The following is a 16,910-nucleotide window of genomic DNA, read 5'->3' on the forward strand; positions in this document are numbered from 1 at the left end:
CTGTATCACACGAAAAAGGAAGGAAGACCTCGCATTGATACCAGCAAGACCCGGGATCAGAGAAAAGTGGAGGAATTTGCACAAGCGCTTGAGGAATCTCTTCCAGGCCCGGCCGACGCAAACGCATCCAACAGATGGGAACATTTCAAGAATACCGTTTACAACACCGCCTTGTCCATATTCGGCAAGAAGACCAACAAGGCGGCAGACTGGTTTGAAGCCCACTCTGAGAAGTTGACACCAGTCATTGAGGAAAAGAGGAGAGCTCAAGCAGCATACAAGGCCTGTCCCAGTGAGCGCAACCTGCAGGTCCTCCGAACTGCTCGCAGCAAAGTCCAACAGACTGCCAGGAGATGTGCTAACGACTACTGGCTCCAGCTCTGTTCCCAGATACAGATAGCAGCTGACACGGGCAACATCAAGGGGATGTATGATGGTATCAAGCAGGCCCTAGGTCCAACACAGAAGAAAATTGCCCCTCTGAAGTCTGCCACAGGCGAGGTCATCCAGGATCGGGCGCAGCAGATGGAACGCTGGGTGCAGCACTACTCTGAGCTATATTCCAGAGAAAATGTAGTCACCGAAGAAGCACTGAACAACATTGAGTGCCTGCCTGTGCTGGAAGAGCTTGACAGTGAACCAACCCTAGAAGAACTTCACGTGGCCCTGGACTCCCTTGCCTTTGGCAAGGCACCTGGAAAAGACAGCATCCCTGCTGAAGTCCTAAAATGCTGCAAAGAGATCATCGTCACTGAGCTGCATGAAATCCTCTGTCTCTGCTGGAGAGAAGGTGGAGTACCTCAAGACATGAGGGATGCAAACATCATCACGCTGTACAAGAACAAAGGTGACAGGGGTGACTGCAACAACTACCGCGGCATCTCTCTCCTTAGCGTTGTAGGAAAGCTGTTTGCCCGAGTTGTACTAAAGAGGCTCCAGGTACTTGCAGAGAGCGTCTATCCAGAATCGCAGTGTGGATTCCGAGCCAACAGGTCCACCACTGATATGGTATTCTCCCTTAGACAACTGCAGGAGAAATGCAGGGAACAACGACAGCCACTCTTTATAGCCTTCATAGATCTCACAAAGGCTTTCGACCTGGTCAGTAGAGACGGCCTCTTCAAGATTCTCCCCAAGATTGGATGTCCACCCAGGCTCCTCAGCATCATCAGATCTTTCCACAAGGACATGAAGGGCACTGTTGTCTTCGATGGCTCCACATCAGACCCTTTTGACATCCGAAGCGGAGTGAAGCAGGGCTGTGTTCTTGCACCAACCTTGTTTGGGATTTTCTTCGCTGTCCTGCTGAAGCAGGCCTTTGGAACTGCAACAGAAGGCATCTATCTCCGGACCAGATCAGACGGAAAGCTCTTCAACCTCTCCAGACTGAGAGCAAAATCCAAAGTCCAGCTGAAATGTCTGCGTGACTTCCTCTTTGCCGACGATGCAGCTGTCACTACCCACTCTGCCAAAGATCTCCAGCAGCTCATGGATCGTTTTAGCAAGGCCTGCCAAGATTTTGGACTGACAATCAGCCTGAAGAAAACACAGGTCATGGTTCAGGATGTGGACTCACCTCCCTGCATTACAATCTCTGAGCATGAACTGGAGGTTGTCCATGACTTTGTGTACCTTGGCTCAACGATCTCTCGATACCGAGCTAAACAAGCGCATCGGTAAAGCAGCTACCACGTTTTCCAGACTCACAAAGAGAGTCTGGTCCAACAAGAAGCTGACGGAACATACCAAGATCCAGGTCTACAGAGCTTGCGTCCTGAGTACACTTCTGTACTGCAGCGAGTCATGGACTCTTCGCTCACAACAGGAGAGGAAACTGAGCGCTTTCCACATGCGCTGCCTCCGACGCATCCTCGGCATCACCTGGCAGGACAAAGTTCCAAACAACACAGTCCTGGAACGTGCTGGAATCCCTAGCATGTATTCACTGCTGAAACAGAGACGCCTGCGTTGGCTTGGTCATGTCGTGAGAATGGATGATGGCCGGATCCCAAAGGATCTCCTCTATGGAGAACTCGTGCAAGGAAAGCGCCCTACAGGTAGACCACAGCTGCGACACAAGGACATCTGCAAGAGGGATCTGAAGGCCTTAGGAGTGGACCTCAACAAGTGGGAAACCCTGGCCTCTGAGCGGCCCGCTTGGAGGCAGGCTGTGCAGCATGGCCTTTCCCAGTTTGAAGAGACACTTTGCCAACAGTCTGAGGCTAAGAGGCAAAGAAGGAAGGCCCATAGCCAGGGAGACAGACCAGGGACAGACTGCACTTGCTCCCGGTGTGGAAGGGATTGTCACTCCCGGATTGGCCTTTTCAGCCACACTAGACGCTGTTCCAGAACCACCTTTCAGAGCGCGATACCATAGTCTTTCGAGACTGAAGGTTGCCAATACAATTAATACATAAGTAAACTGTATATCTTCTACAAAAATAAATATGAATTTCCCAGAATCCCAGTATGGGTACTGGATTGGCCACAGACAAGAATGGCATCTACTTTCTCTACTGGGGTTTAAAAGTTCATTCTGGAAAATTAACGTGGACACAAAAAACCTGTTCTGCTGCCCTTTTGGCCTTTGCATTCTCTTGCTGAAGCCCCGCAGATTTTTATCTAGGTAAGCACTCTGGAATCTGTCTGAATACCTATACATAGCAAGAATTAGAAGCTCTCACCTTGGACAGGGGTTTATATACAGAAGCCTGCCTTTGGGAATATAAGAAAGTCATTTCAAATGTTCTAAGAGACTCAGGGGTGAAACTAGAAGCAATGACAGTGAAGCTGCTGGTTTAAACCTGTCCAGTCACATATAAAAGCAGCGGGAGGTGTGTTTTTTTTTTAAGAACCAAAAAGGAGCAATTTTCTCCTCCACTGAGCTCTCATATCAGAAATGACTGGGAGAAAAGCACCTGGGGGAGGAGGATACAGGGTGGTAAGCAGTAGAAGGCAAGTTTAATTTCCCCTCAGCTGCATGCACCTTTTGCTTTAAAAACCAAGTCCCCATTTCATATACATTTGGGATAAATGTAGACTTAAGCAAACGGGTCTACCATGGCCATATCTAGTTTGGCCTCCAGAAGGCAAACTATTTTTGCAGCTAACAATCATGAAAAATAGATCTCAGTGTAAACCAGACTGTCATTCTCAGCAGGAGTATGTTGGAGGTAGAGGCAGGAAAGCATGTCCCAGAAACCTTAAGCAACTGGACACTCTTACCCTATAAAATAACCACCACCAAGATCACTACCCTTTCACAGTACTGTTTTAACATGCGTAAGGCCATTTATTTGACTTCTGGCTCTTGAAAATTGGTGCAAATGTATGCTGCCAGGTTCTCTCTCAAATATCTAAGTCTGTTTGAGGTCTTCCCATTAAGAAAGCACAAGAAATTTTCCAGGGATTGTATGGAAAGAGTTTAAACATTGAGAGGAGACCCAATTCTATTCCTATCCACTGGAATAGGAGCTTGGTGGGGTTTCTCTCTCGGGGCATTTGACAATCTGTGAATGCAACAGAAAGTATATTATGGAGGAACTGAAATGGCAAGAGCTTACTGCTCTCTCTATGCCTAGTTTCCTCAAAAAGGGTGAATGGATTTCCATTCCACTATGTTGGTAGCACTATGCATTAAATTAACACCAACATATGAATTGTGAGGGTGGGACTGCCACCCTCATACCTCCCCATTCCACAGTTTTCCACAAAATGGCAACTCAGATTTTTCTGGTAGGAAATAACTGCATACAATTATGTTGCTATAACACCAAGTTCAGGGTCTATAGGAAAGATAGCCTGTACTATGGGTTAACAGCGAATGGTGTTCTGCAAGATCAAATATAATACTGTAAAGCCAGACAGGGCTTTTGGCTCAACTATTCCTAAAGAGGTTTCTATGGGCCGAGTCCTAGTCAGCTAGGTATAAGACTATTTTGACTTCAATATGGAAGCAACTGCTTTAAACCAAATACCCAAACAAAGTATGTCCCAGGTATCTGCAGGGTTTCTGTTCTCGGAACCACCACGGATGCAGAAATCCGTAGTCTGACCCATTTTCTGAAGTCTGATCCATTTTCTAAACCTCAGAATGACTACTGGAGCCTTCTAGCAGGTACTTCCAGTTCACACGAAAACTGGAAGTGCTGGCCAGAAGGCTTCAGCAGGCATTCTGAGTTGCGGGGAGGACCTCATGAAGATTTAAGTGAGACAGAGTTACTTTGCCATTTATTTCTGGGAGAGTGATTTTGTTTTCTTGCCTTTTAATAGGGATTGTGCCCCCTAAAGCACAGTTGTACCTTGAAGACTTTGATCTGACAGCTGGCAGAATGAAGATGCTCTGTATATTCTCCATTCTCATTCTCCTTAAAGGTGTCAATCTGGACTCTGAATGGTACACCCTTTTCTCCACCATGCTTCCTCATAGTGAACTCTGTACTGATGCAGTGAACCTGGAAAGAAAGACTACTAAGAAGATGTTCCAAGATGTAGCCTTAATGCTGCTACAGTGAAAAGTGTGCACAGATGGATTAAACATGACACTAAGCAAGTTCCAGTAAAGGACACCAACTATTGCATCTTTTTACAAAGAAACCGAGCATGGAAGGAAAATAGCAGCACTTGTTTTAAAGATAAAAATAGGTTGCATAATCCAGTATGGATAGAACACAAGTCAAGTAAGAGAGAAATTCAGTTTCCCAATTCACCTACGGACCTTCAGCAGCTTGCAGCTTTGGTAGAGTGCCTGTCACAGTGACCCACCTCCACAAACAGCAAAGATGAGTGAAATAGTAATGTTGCTCTGGTATATTTTAGGATAGGTCAAATATTTCCTACATAGTAAACATCAAATATGCAGCTTAATTCTGAGATACTCATCTGCACTGGATGGGGCACATCAGCCCTTCTAAAAGGGTCTGCCCCCTTTCTATTTTGGCAACATTTTGATCTGCCCCAAAGTATTTAGTTTAGATATAAACCAAAATTAAAACTGAATAGCACATTTTTTGTCTCTTCAACAATCAATATACTCTACTACATTCTCACAGCAGTGAAGAGAACAGTAACTCCCTGTCAGTTTTGGGAATCAAGGATTTCTGCTTAGTTCTGTTAAAGCTAATAAGTATGACTCTCTAGTTCAAGGTTCTCATAGTTCATTACAGAAAGCCTCCCAAGCAGAAATTACAATTTGTTGCGCCTTCTCAGTTATAACTAAGACAGAAAAGCATGTCAGCCTCTTAATGGAATGATACAGTACTCAAAAGAATCCCCCAACGCTCGGAAATGGACTTTTTCACCATTCCACACACGGTGGGTACTTAATTTAACCACCAATGCCAAATTCTGTTTGAGTCTGGCAGCTAAGAATTAGAAGCACAATTGTTTCAGGGGCAAGAAGATCCAAAAAAGGAGGCTATATGGAGACCTCAACATACTTTAATACCATACCCAGTAAGAGGGAGAAACAAAGGACTGATCCTATATCATTTATAGAGTGGGAAGTGAATTAACAAAGAGTAAAGGATGTTAAACAAGTCAGCCACCTAGCTGGAAGGATCAGGAATGAGATCACACCTACTCTGTAAGCACATTTCTAAGATATCCCCCCTCACACTGAAACAGTTACTTCAACCCATTTCTGCCCAGCCCACAGGTGTACACATTTAATCCCTGCTGCATATATGCAACATTGGGAAAAAATGGCTTAACTATAACCACCTGTATATTCTCAGCTTACCTGAATAAACACAGAAGTCCTCTTTGAAGGATCCCAAAGAAACTCAACAGTATTCAATTGTGTTGGGTTTGCCCTTGGATCAATTATACCTACGGACATTGGGATGTCTGCAGAAAACAAAAGTCGCATTCACTTTAGAACAGGGTTAGGAGATGCACAGGAAGTCCATTCAAATGCTAGTGGATGGGTATGGCACTTTCACATGAAGAGTTTGAAGTCTGGATAACAGGAAAAACCAAGGATTTAGAATACGTAGCTGAGCAAGGCTGTGTATCAAAATATCATGCCAGTGTAGTTCAGGAAGAATTTGGAAACAAAAGGTGTTACGCACTCAGGTCAGAATTTTGGAAGCTGTGCCGATAACAGCTGTTTGTAATCTGTACGAATTATGCAAGTTTGCTTGCATTTGATTAGTTTTCATAATTTATTCTGTTTCTACTTGTCACCGGGGAGCAGAGAGAGTAAAAAACAAAGTAGGGTACACAAGTTCTACTTTGCATTACCCAAGATCTACCAGCCTCGTTTCTGAGATTTTACCATACATTACCCATATACTTTCAAACTTGCATTTGCAGCCATAATTTAAAAGCCCTTTCTTGAACTGTTAAAACGAGCCAAGACTCAGAACAAATTCTGCCCAATCTCACGCACGAAGCTCTGATAATTCGTATTGATTAAGAAAAAGGGGAAGCAAGAAACACACAAACTTTTAAAAGTCACTGAGCTAAACACCAAGTGCATAATTTTTAAACATAATAAGAAGACAAGTTGCAAACAAAAAACACTACTATACTAAGAAGCTTACATAAACCTGAAGCACTGAAGGTTTTCACTACTGATACCCATATAGAAAGGTCTGCTAAACTCAAAACAGTGAATACACTAGTAATGGAAAGATCTCTTCCTTCCTATTTAGTCACAGCTCCTAGTCAAACTGACCTAAAGTATAAGAGCAAGAAGCTAGAAAGGTTTCATCTAACTTATCACCCTGTCCAAACGTAGGGCATCTACCCAGCAGTCCACATTACAACACAAGTCACACAATCCATATTATGATGAATGTACAGCAGTGTACAAGTGTAATGCAGAAAGGAGAGCAAACAGATCAAGATAGCCCATATAACTGAGCCAGGTAACATTTGACAGAAGGCGGCAAGATTTCAACACTTAGAATGAATCATCCAAGCTGGGTGCAAATTCCTTCCACAAAACATGGCAAGAGTTTGGACTGCAAGCATGGAGGAAACTCATTCTCTGAGTCATTCCAGGTGCATTTTCTTAAATTAAAGATTCCATGCTATCCTCAACTCTGCTTGTAACCAGTGGTGGCATTTTGTCAATCCCCTTCAAACCGCACTTTACAAAAGGAACAATGTTAAATTATTCCAAAAACACTGAAGCCACTCACCAATATCCAGTATCCTATCCCCTGGCCTGTTCCACCTCCAGCCTTCTAACTGCTGGTGCTCTGTATATTGAAGCCGCCGATCGTGGAAGACCACTCTAAATATGCTCTAGGCAACAAAAAGATTAATTCCATTGATTATGATCATGCACATTCTAGAAATCAGTTCATTTAGATCCGCTTAGGGAAGAGGCAAGAGAGAACAGAACATTTTTTCTTTACCTCCCCACAAAGCATAGAATAAGGAAGCTCAGTGATACCACACCTGTTTTGGATGCAAAAAGTTCAAGATTCAGTTGCTGGCATCTCCACTGAAAGGATCAGCAGATGATGAGAAAGATCGCTGGCCAAGATCCTGGAAAATTGCTGCTAATTGAAACAAACAATACTGGACTAGGAAGACCATAGCTGGGTAGCTTCATATGCTATGGGTTCATTCACACATACTGTTCACCATAAAAATGATGATTAGTGTGAAGAGGGCATACTCCAGTTCGCATTTAGCTGGGTAGGTCATTTACAGTCAAATTCCATGCATGGCTGGAGTGGGTATATGAGCCAAAGACTCATTCCTGCATTCTACCACATATACACACTGGGGTAATGTGTTAACGGGCTCTAAGTTTTGGAGCATGGCCACATATCACTGTTCTATCTACATTTGATTCCTGGCAGTTGAACACATGAACAGATTCTGCTGAAAAATATTGCTTAATGTGATGTGAGATCTACTTCTGGCATTTGATCACCAGACACCCACTCACAGTTGTAAGACATCTTGTGATGTTACAGTCAAGTCACCAACATGCATGTGAGAACCAGGACCAAGATAAATTGGAGATCCCCAGAAGCACACACTTTCGCTGCATTTTTGCATAATGCAGAGCATCCCTTCCACACACTCACAAGGCTTCTTATGCAGTAAATGCAACATCTGAAGCAGACCTTGATCCTAGCGACACCTGTATGTTTTTTAACCAACTCAAACCCAAAGGGTTAGAAGCTATCACTCACACACTTGTACTGAATGAACCTTATATTGCATGAAAGTTGGTATACTGATTTTACATCAGATCCCAGAATGTGCACTCGACCGTGTGCACGGAAAATGCAGAACTTCATGAGTTTAAAAAATGCAGTACAGGAGGAAGATGCTAGGAAAACTAGATGGTATATAAACTAAACATTTATACAAATACAGATATGTTAACTTTGGCAGGGAAAAAAGTACTTTACTTGCATAGAAACACTGCATAAGCCATGTATAACACTTCCCATTATGAGTGGCTGATGTTTTGTGCACACAGCTGCTCCAGAGTACTCTACCAGGAAACCATTTATGTCTAGTAAATAGTATTGCTTTCAGAGCTCTAGGGCCAATGGGAAAGAACTGGTTGTCATAGGACAAAGGCTTTGCTTGCTCAAGTATAAGAGACAGCCAAGTATGCAAGTTCAAAGACAAGCCAATTTGTGTGAAGGATGTGTTTTTTTGTGGTGGTGTTTTTAAAGGCATAGTGTAACAGCCTGGGTATCTTCCACTCTCTGATCCCTGCTCAAAAGATTTCTGCTTCCACTTTAGATTGAAAGAGTAGGGTATGAAATAAAGAATGTCAACACCAGAATGGAATTAGTTGATCTGCAATGCAGCATGAGTTCATTGTGGAGAATCTATTCAAAAACCACAAGAAATCTGCAGCAAATGGATCAAAATGTGCTGGCAGGCTATTAACAGCAACTGACCTCTTCCTGGTCAGTTCCTTCCAGACCGAAGTCTTCTGTCCCATCCTGCACACATCCTCTAAACCAGTGGTTCTCACACATTTAGCACCCACTTTTTATCTGTCAGGACCCACCAGAACTGATGTCATGATCGGAAGCGACATCAAGCAGGAAATTTTTAACAATCCTAGGCTGCAATCCTTCTCACACTTACCCAGGAGTAAGTCCTATTTACTATCATTGTTAAAATAATATATATAGTAGCTTGTTAAAAGTACAAGTCTGTAACATTTCCCCAAATGCAGTCACATACCATGGTAGCATCAAGTCTAACATATTAAAAATAAGATATTGAAAAGAATGGGAACCACCTGAAATTGGCTCACGACCCACCTAGTGGGTCCTGACCCACAGTTTGAGAAGCACTGCTCTAAACATTATATAGGTTCAACCTTGTTATACACTGATTTTTTATACATGGATTTTACTCAACAGGAATGGCCACTGCAAATGAGAAGGAATGTACTGATCCCTGGAGAAGGGAAAATGCACCTCTTTAAAATACTTTTCTTACTGTTGTAGAGATGAGAAGTGCCCTTTAAATGAAAGGAAAATAGTCCTTTACAATAGTTAAAGAGAGGGCAGCCAGCTGACAATCCATCAATCATTCTCTCTAAGGGACCCCCTCCCTTCCCCCTGAACACATGAAAGAAAGATAATCCTTTCTTAGGGCCTGGAGAGAAAGTGACTGTTGCATTGTCCTCTTAATGACTTTATCTTAACATCACAAAGGTCAGCAAGGCTGTTTTTAAATCACCTGAGCAAAGGGACTTTGTTTTTTAAACTGATTTGCTGCAGTGAGTTCTGGGAATCTCTCAAATACCCTCAAAATCTCTCAAAAACCTATCAAAAACTCTCAAATCTCTCAAAAACCCTCTCAAATAATGAGACTCAACCTGTAGTGACTTTTTCTGCACTTGGTTCAAGTTAATAAGCACACAACACAAATTTTTCTTGTTCCTACTTCTGGAATTGAAAGATACCTTGAACTTTTCAGATACCCTGCTCAATGCAAGAATGGCAGCCCAGTCAGCATTCCACAGGCATTCTGCTGGACCCTCTTATAAATCCCTCTGTACTAAGATCCCTCTGTATCCCTCTGTAATAAGAGCAAGCCATTTCTTTGTAGTGTGGATTATAGATTAGCAATGCTTTCTTCTCCATGTGCTTTTGGTAAATTTAAACTCCAAAACCTCTGAAAGAGATGCAAGCTGTCTTTAAGCAAGTTGGTCTTTGTCACTCAGCAACTCAAAACTTGGCTTGGGTTTGATATTGGATCTCTTAAAAGATTTAAACTCAGGATTTCCTTACATTGTGGCTAAGTTTGATAATCAACTATTATTTTCAGTTGTCCCCACTTTCATGCCACCGCTGACGCCTTGTAGCCTGCCTGTGGACTTCATTAAGTGTGTTGTCAACAGTGGATGGTCCTTTTCCCAACATAAGCTTCCTGGTCCCTAGTGTCCATGCTGCCTATCTTGCCATGTCCTTCTACCTCAGCCAGTTGACCTTTTGCTCAGTGGACTGCCACCTCCAACATTTCTGAGAACACAACCCTTGCACAACAGCTCTCAGGAAATGCATCCCAAATAACTTATCAGAAGCTATTTCAGAGCTTGTCCTGCCAGACCAACTACAGTAGTTCAACAGGACTGGAATAGCCCCACCAACATGGCAGCTTCAGCGATTGCTGCAATTATATGTGTGGTGACAGGCATAATTCAAACTGGATTCCAAAGCATGTCAACCAGCCTCAGCATTTGAGAAAGGATACATTATCATCTACACCAGTGGTTCTCACCCACTTTTTAGAATGAGAATCTGCCAGGACCCACTAGAAGTGATGTCATGTCCAGAACCGACGTCATCAAGCAGGAAAATTTTTAGCAATCCCAGCCTGCAATCCTACCCACACATACCCAGGAGTAAGTTCCATTTACTATCACTGTTAAAAGCATACACAGAGTAGCTTGTTAAAAGCCAGAACAAATGTAGTCACATATCATGGTAGCATCAAGTCTAATATATTAATAAAATATTGAAATGAATGGGAACCCACCTGAAATGGGCTCACGACCCACCTAGTGGGTTCCAACCCAGTTTGAGAAACACTGATCTACTCACCTTTACAAGTTTCCCATTTAGCTCAGGCAATTCTCCCATTTTCCTGTTATCCAGCATTCTGATTTCATAAGATTGACCTGAGGAGGAATGTCTGATGTGATTACTACAACAAATGATTTTTTTAAAATAAGCTCACTCTTAACAACTTTGATTGAAAGAAAACGTGGTTACCTGACAACACTTGTAAGCATGAATACATTCACACACAGAGCATATTTTTGGAAAAGATGTATAGGGGGCCTTTTTTTAACTGAAACTGAGCACATAGTCATGTGTGTGTTCACATAGTCTGATTAGAGGAAAAAATGCATTTTTCTTTAGGAGCAAAACTGATTAGACCAAAATCCACTTGTAACCTGGTTAGGTCTGGTCATTCCTCTGAACTGTACCAAATTAACAGAAATTTTTAAAAAACCAAACCAAAGAGGAAACAGGCTCTCTTTTCACCTGTTTCATGTTGTACAATCATCAAGATACCAATGTTGTATCAGGTCTGGAGCCAGTGTGCCCAATGATGAAATTTGCTCCCATTGCTCCAGAGAAATTCTGACCAGTCATTGTCTCATTTACACTTTACAGATTGTAGGACCATAACTGATCTATTTCAGACTTGAATATGGATGAATAAGGTAAGGAACATATTTTGAACATTGAAGGTACAACAAAATGTTTGAGGTTTTGAGTGTGTGTGTGTTTTTAGGCTCCCTTGGTAGTTACTAGGCCAAGTACAGGGTGACTCAAAAAAAACAGAACCCACAAATCTTTGAATAAAACTGTTAATTTTAATTTTTCTTCTTTTTTCTTTCAGGGTATACAAGTCGACATTGTGCATGAAATGCTGGAACAATAATCTTCCCCAATATGTTTTGGTCAACCAAAGAAAAGACATTTTGAAATTTACTGGATCTTTGTAGGATTTAATAAAATTTTTATGGGTTCTGTTTTTTGGGGGGGGGGGTCACCCTGTAAGTAGAGGAGGTGGAATTTCACTAAGCAAGAAACTGTAGCTGTTATTTCCAGTTTGAAATTATTCCATAGGCATTAACTATGACCAAAGAGCATAACTTATTCCTGTCATAAGATTACAGACCCAACATAAACTAAACACTGTGCATACTCCATGTCTATTAATCGGTGGATTCTGTCCAATGCCTCCCAGTTTCATAATCCAAATAACCAACACAGACTAGAATATCCACTTTACCTATCAGACACAGAATTTTGAAATAAATTCACATACTATGCCAACTGAAAGCACAACAAGGGAAGCAAAAAGGCACAGAAAGGCAAATGATCTGTGTTGTGACCTTGAGATTGTGCTTTGGGAGGTGAACAAAGGGGCAAGCGTGCAACAAGGATGCAATAAATGTGCACAGCACCATAAAGCAGCATCTTCCCATCTGTCTTCTGGTAACAGAAGTATATAGCTCACCTTGATTGAGATAGGTGAGAGTTTCATCATGCAGTTTCACAGCAGGGGAAGTGGCAGCACATAGCACATATTGAAAAGGTAGGATTTTGTTCTCGTTGTCAGGAGGCAAGCTGGATTCTTCTTGCTTGAAGATGGGCAAGGCAAGGACATCACTATAAAAAGGAAATTGTGGTCAAGATAATGCTTTACCCTTATACAGAAGCCCTTTTACAGGTGCTATTCATGACCACATTTTGGACAACAGTAAGAAGTCTGACAAATCTAAATAGCAGCTCAGAATATTAAACAAGATTTCCATCATCTTCCCTATACAATGTGCAAGAGCCTCATGTTCAGCTCTTGTGAGAACAACTTCCTGCCTGCAATCCTTATGGGATGCATTTGATCACATCACACGGGTTTAAATTAAGAGCTGTTCTGTTTCCTTGCCCCCAGTTTGCACACAGAACTCTTGCCATTGTAATTGCAGTTTGAATGTTAAAGCAGATAAAAAGCCACCAAACAGAATCTCAACAGGCAAGCGAGTTTGTTGTCTACCTGAAATAAGCCAGTTCCTTGTGTAGGGTGCCAGAGGACATTGGTCCTCTGGTTAAGATTTGAATAAAGATTTTATAAGAAGCTACTCTTGGCCTTATACAGCTACTAATCTGAAGCACTACCATGTTATTTGTAATACTTCAAGCTGATCATCCACCTCCTTCCCCAAATAAGATAGTCTTTCTAAAAATAAAACCTAAAAATCTATATTGAATAGTGTGCCCCAAATGACAGCAACTCTGCACAACTCCGAGTCATCCCATTCCTTATGTTCTTGTCTACTCCCTTGTCAATAAGGACAAGTTCTTGTCTACTCCCTTGTCAATAAGGGTAGGCTAATTGACTAGGTCCTGAAATTGCCTCAACCTGCCCCAAAGAAGAATATGTACACAGCTTATGATTGTGGGTGTGGAGAAAATGATCAGGGAAAATCCCCCCTTTCCTTCTTCAGGATTTGCCTTTTAAGAGCTACAAGCCCTACCCTTTTGCTGTTAACACTTCACCGTAAAGGAGCAGTTTTTTCAGCACCAAGAACCTCCTCAGAAAAACAGCCAGCCAGAAGGTGCCAGTTAATCTACTTATTTTACTTAAATGTAATTGAGGCTGCAATCCTATGCACATTTTCCTAAGAGTAAGGCCCACTGAACACAGTGGGACTTTTGAGTAAGTATGCGTAAGATTGCGCTGTTAGCAACCATATCTAAATGACAGGTAACATTCTTTGTCCATAAATTACAGTATTTGCAGGTGTGAAAAAACCTGACAGCCCTTCAAGAACCTGAGGACTGAGGCATCTGTATGCAGTATGCCCTTGCTGGAATCTCCATGAAACTGACCAAAATTAAACTCTCTGAATTAAAACCCAGGAATGATCGGTTCCTTTCAGTGGCGTCACTAGGGTTTGTGTCACCCGGTGCAGGACGCCAACGCATCACCCCCCATGTAGTGGGTGGGGCAATACCCCAGGTAGTGGGTGTGGTGGTGTACCATCGCTCCGCCCCCACTGGTCTTTGGGCTGTACCTTTTGATAGAACAAAGACAGAACACATTCTGCATGAAATTACACATTGACTGATATATAACATGACGGTATTATTCTTCCAAATTATGATTTTAGTGATTTTGGTCACCAGTGGTGTCACACACACCTCCAGGATGTCAGCTTACTAACACCTTATTGCAGCAGTTCTCAAACTTTTAGCACTGGGACCCACTTTTTAGAATGACAATCTGTCCAAGTCCCACCAGAAGTGATGTCATGGTGGAAGTGACATCATCAGGCAAATTAAAATAAATAAGTATATAATTAAAGTGTGTTGGGGTTCCCCTCCTCCCACAGGTCCCCAACTTACCCAGGGAGAGGACTTCTGGGTCTGAGGATCAGGAAGGAAGCCGGGGGAGCATGGGGCCACCTCCCCATACACTGCCTGGGCACTCCTGTGGGCGGCAAAGCACAGCAGGGGAACGCTGTGTGCCAAACCCCCCGCTTCACCCCCGACTTGGAGGAGGGAGGGGGGAGACAGGATGCAGGCCATTTGGCTGCTGGGCAGCTGCCCCTCCTCTGCCTTGGGGGGGGGAAGGAGAGCACTCCCTCGCCCAACCAGCCGGGACCTGCCTTGCTGGGCAGGGCACCTGGCTATGACATCGGGAGCCCACAGCTGGACCTCCTGACAGAGCTACAGGACCCAGGTGGGCAGGGCCAGCCCAACCCCCAAAGGCAGAGACCAGAGTAGAGGCAGCAGCCTTCCCAGCCATCTCAGGAACAACCCTGGCAGCTCCAGGTGAGACACGCCCTTTTTGTACCATCCCTGTGAGGGAAAGGGAGGGGCCAAAGGGGAGGGGTCTGCCCTACATAAACCTGGAGGCCAGGGATGACAAGGCAGTTGGGAGTTAGAAGAGCAGGCAGGAGGATCTGCTGCTAGCAGCCCCTGCTCCTGACTGACAAATGCTGCTAACCCAAAGAGGGGGAACTGGGTGACACAACCCCCCTTCTTCTGGTGAACTGTTCTGAGGCCTCCACAAGGGGGTCCCCCTCGGAAAGGCCAGGCGGGCCCTCCCCTTCCCCCACAGGGAGGCCTCACACTTTTACTGAAATGAATGTCATCATAAGCAACGCCACTGGTTCCATTTACAAAAGAGAGCCAACAGCAACTGATCAGTCATTATTCCAAAATCAATATTCAGAAAAAGAATCTGTCTTGTGTGTGCAGAGTGTGTGCGCATGCAGAGATTTGTAAAAATAAGGACTCTGATCCTAACAGAGCATTAACCTTTGAACTAAGATCTGGATCTCACTTCAGCAATGGAATCTCCCAGTACAACTAATAAAATAAACTTGTCATTAATGGGCTACACCATATTGCCTCAGGTGAAATATTCTTGTCACATGTACAGAGAAGTGTACCCCCAAACCATCATAAGTGACGTACTTACTTGTGACATATTAAAACTGATGCAAGAGTTTCTATGGAAAAGACAGGCACAGATCAGCCTTACACCCTGCAGGAGCCACAAAAATTTCAATTATCTCAAGATTGGTGCTGCAATGCTGATGCTGCCAGGAAGAAGGGATTTAAATCATTCTTTCCATCAAGAGATTAGTGGAGATTACTAGGAATTCATTAACAGACACACAAGATTGCTTCACCATAGCAACGATGGCTGTTTACATCTTTGCTCAAAATGTTCTTTGAAATACACTGGTCACAATCCACAATCCACAATCCAGTGGTTTTATAGAGTAGCACTATGTCATCTCCCTCTCTTGCAGTGTTGAGCAGTTGATACTGAATCTAATATCACAGCTTGTTCAGTCACAGGAAAGCGAAATATTTAGGTTCAAAGATCAGCAACACATTCCACTTCCAACCCCCAAAAGGAAGACTCAAGGAAGCAATGCCTTCTTCATTCATATTAAGGTCATAAATTCCATTGTATAAACGGTGAATTTTTCAGCCTCCAATCTGAGAAGCTACATTAACAAAGATGCCAAAAATTCACCAATACAATCAATTGATCAAAAGTTGTGAATTATCTTTCACTGTAGTGAAAGGAACTTCTGAGGCAACTAGAATGGTGAGGCATTATACAGATTTCTCATGCAAACTTAACACTGAGGCAATATCCACACTCATGAGCTACATTGCCACAACTGCTCACACCATTGGCTACAATGAAGAGAAACAGAAGAATGCTCACAGTTTAGTGGTAGAGGACTATCTTCGTATGCAGAAGATCTGGTACTTTTTCACCACTTCTTCCCTTCTACTTCAGAGGTTTAATGTTCATCAGAAGGGCTTATTATATGTACCCTAACCTTCTGAATAAAATGAGTGGGAGAAGGTTTAAAAACCCAAAACCTTGATTTAGTGCTGTGCTTCCCAAACTTTAGCACTCAAGACCCACTTTTTAAAATGACAAGGTTCATTAGACAAAAAAGATCAAAAAAGGAACAATTCTATTTATTTATCTGTTTTTATTTTTAAGAATAAGAATTGATATAGCAATACCAGGTGACAATAGAGTAGAAGAAAAACTGGGGAAAAATTAACCAAATTCAAAGATTTACAAGTAAAATTGAAAAGTTGTGGCAGAAGACCAGAGTAATCCCAGCGCTGATTGGCACCCTTGGTACAATACCAAAACAACTGGAACAGCACCTTAACAGCACAGGGATCACAGAAATTACCATGAACAAACTAAAAAAAAAAGCTGGACTGGAACAGCTTAAAATTTTTAACAATATTTATAACATCAAAATAAGAGGAAAATCCATCCCAGGTCCTTGAGAAGTACTCAATGTCTGTACTCAGCGTGTGGTTGGTCTGTGGAACTCATTGCCACAGGATGTAATGATGGCATCTGGCCTAGATGCCTTTAAAAGGGGATTGGAC

The 16,910-nt window shown here is 42.8% G+C and overlaps 1 protein-coding gene across 4 annotated transcripts in view; it reads right to left on the reverse strand.

Moving 5' to 3' along the window:
- The window catches only part of TFCP2 (transcription factor CP2), a 58,060-nt gene that overhangs the window by 19,371 nt on the left and 21,779 nt on the right, over nucleotides 1-16,910 (reverse strand). For all 4 annotated transcript variants that reach the window (XM_066616277.1, XM_066616276.1, XM_066616278.1 and 1 more), the window contains 5 exons: nucleotides 12,481-12,632; nucleotides 11,049-11,125; nucleotides 7,149-7,254; nucleotides 5,741-5,847; nucleotides 4,302-4,454 (listed from right to left, as the gene is read on the reverse strand). In XM_066616277.1, the coding sequence (XP_066472374.1) occupies nucleotides 4,302-4,454; nucleotides 5,741-5,847; nucleotides 7,149-7,254; nucleotides 11,049-11,125; nucleotides 12,481-12,632 (595 nt within the window). The remainder of the gene's footprint in view (nucleotides 1-4,301; nucleotides 4,455-5,740; nucleotides 5,848-7,148; nucleotides 7,255-11,048; nucleotides 11,126-12,480; nucleotides 12,633-16,910) is intronic.

This window comes from Tiliqua scincoides, chromosome 2 (assembly GCF_035046505.1).
Source record: "Tiliqua scincoides isolate rTilSci1 chromosome 2, rTilSci1.hap2, whole genome shotgun sequence".
NCBI lineage: Eukaryota > Metazoa > Chordata > Lepidosauria > Squamata > Scincidae > Tiliqua > Tiliqua scincoides.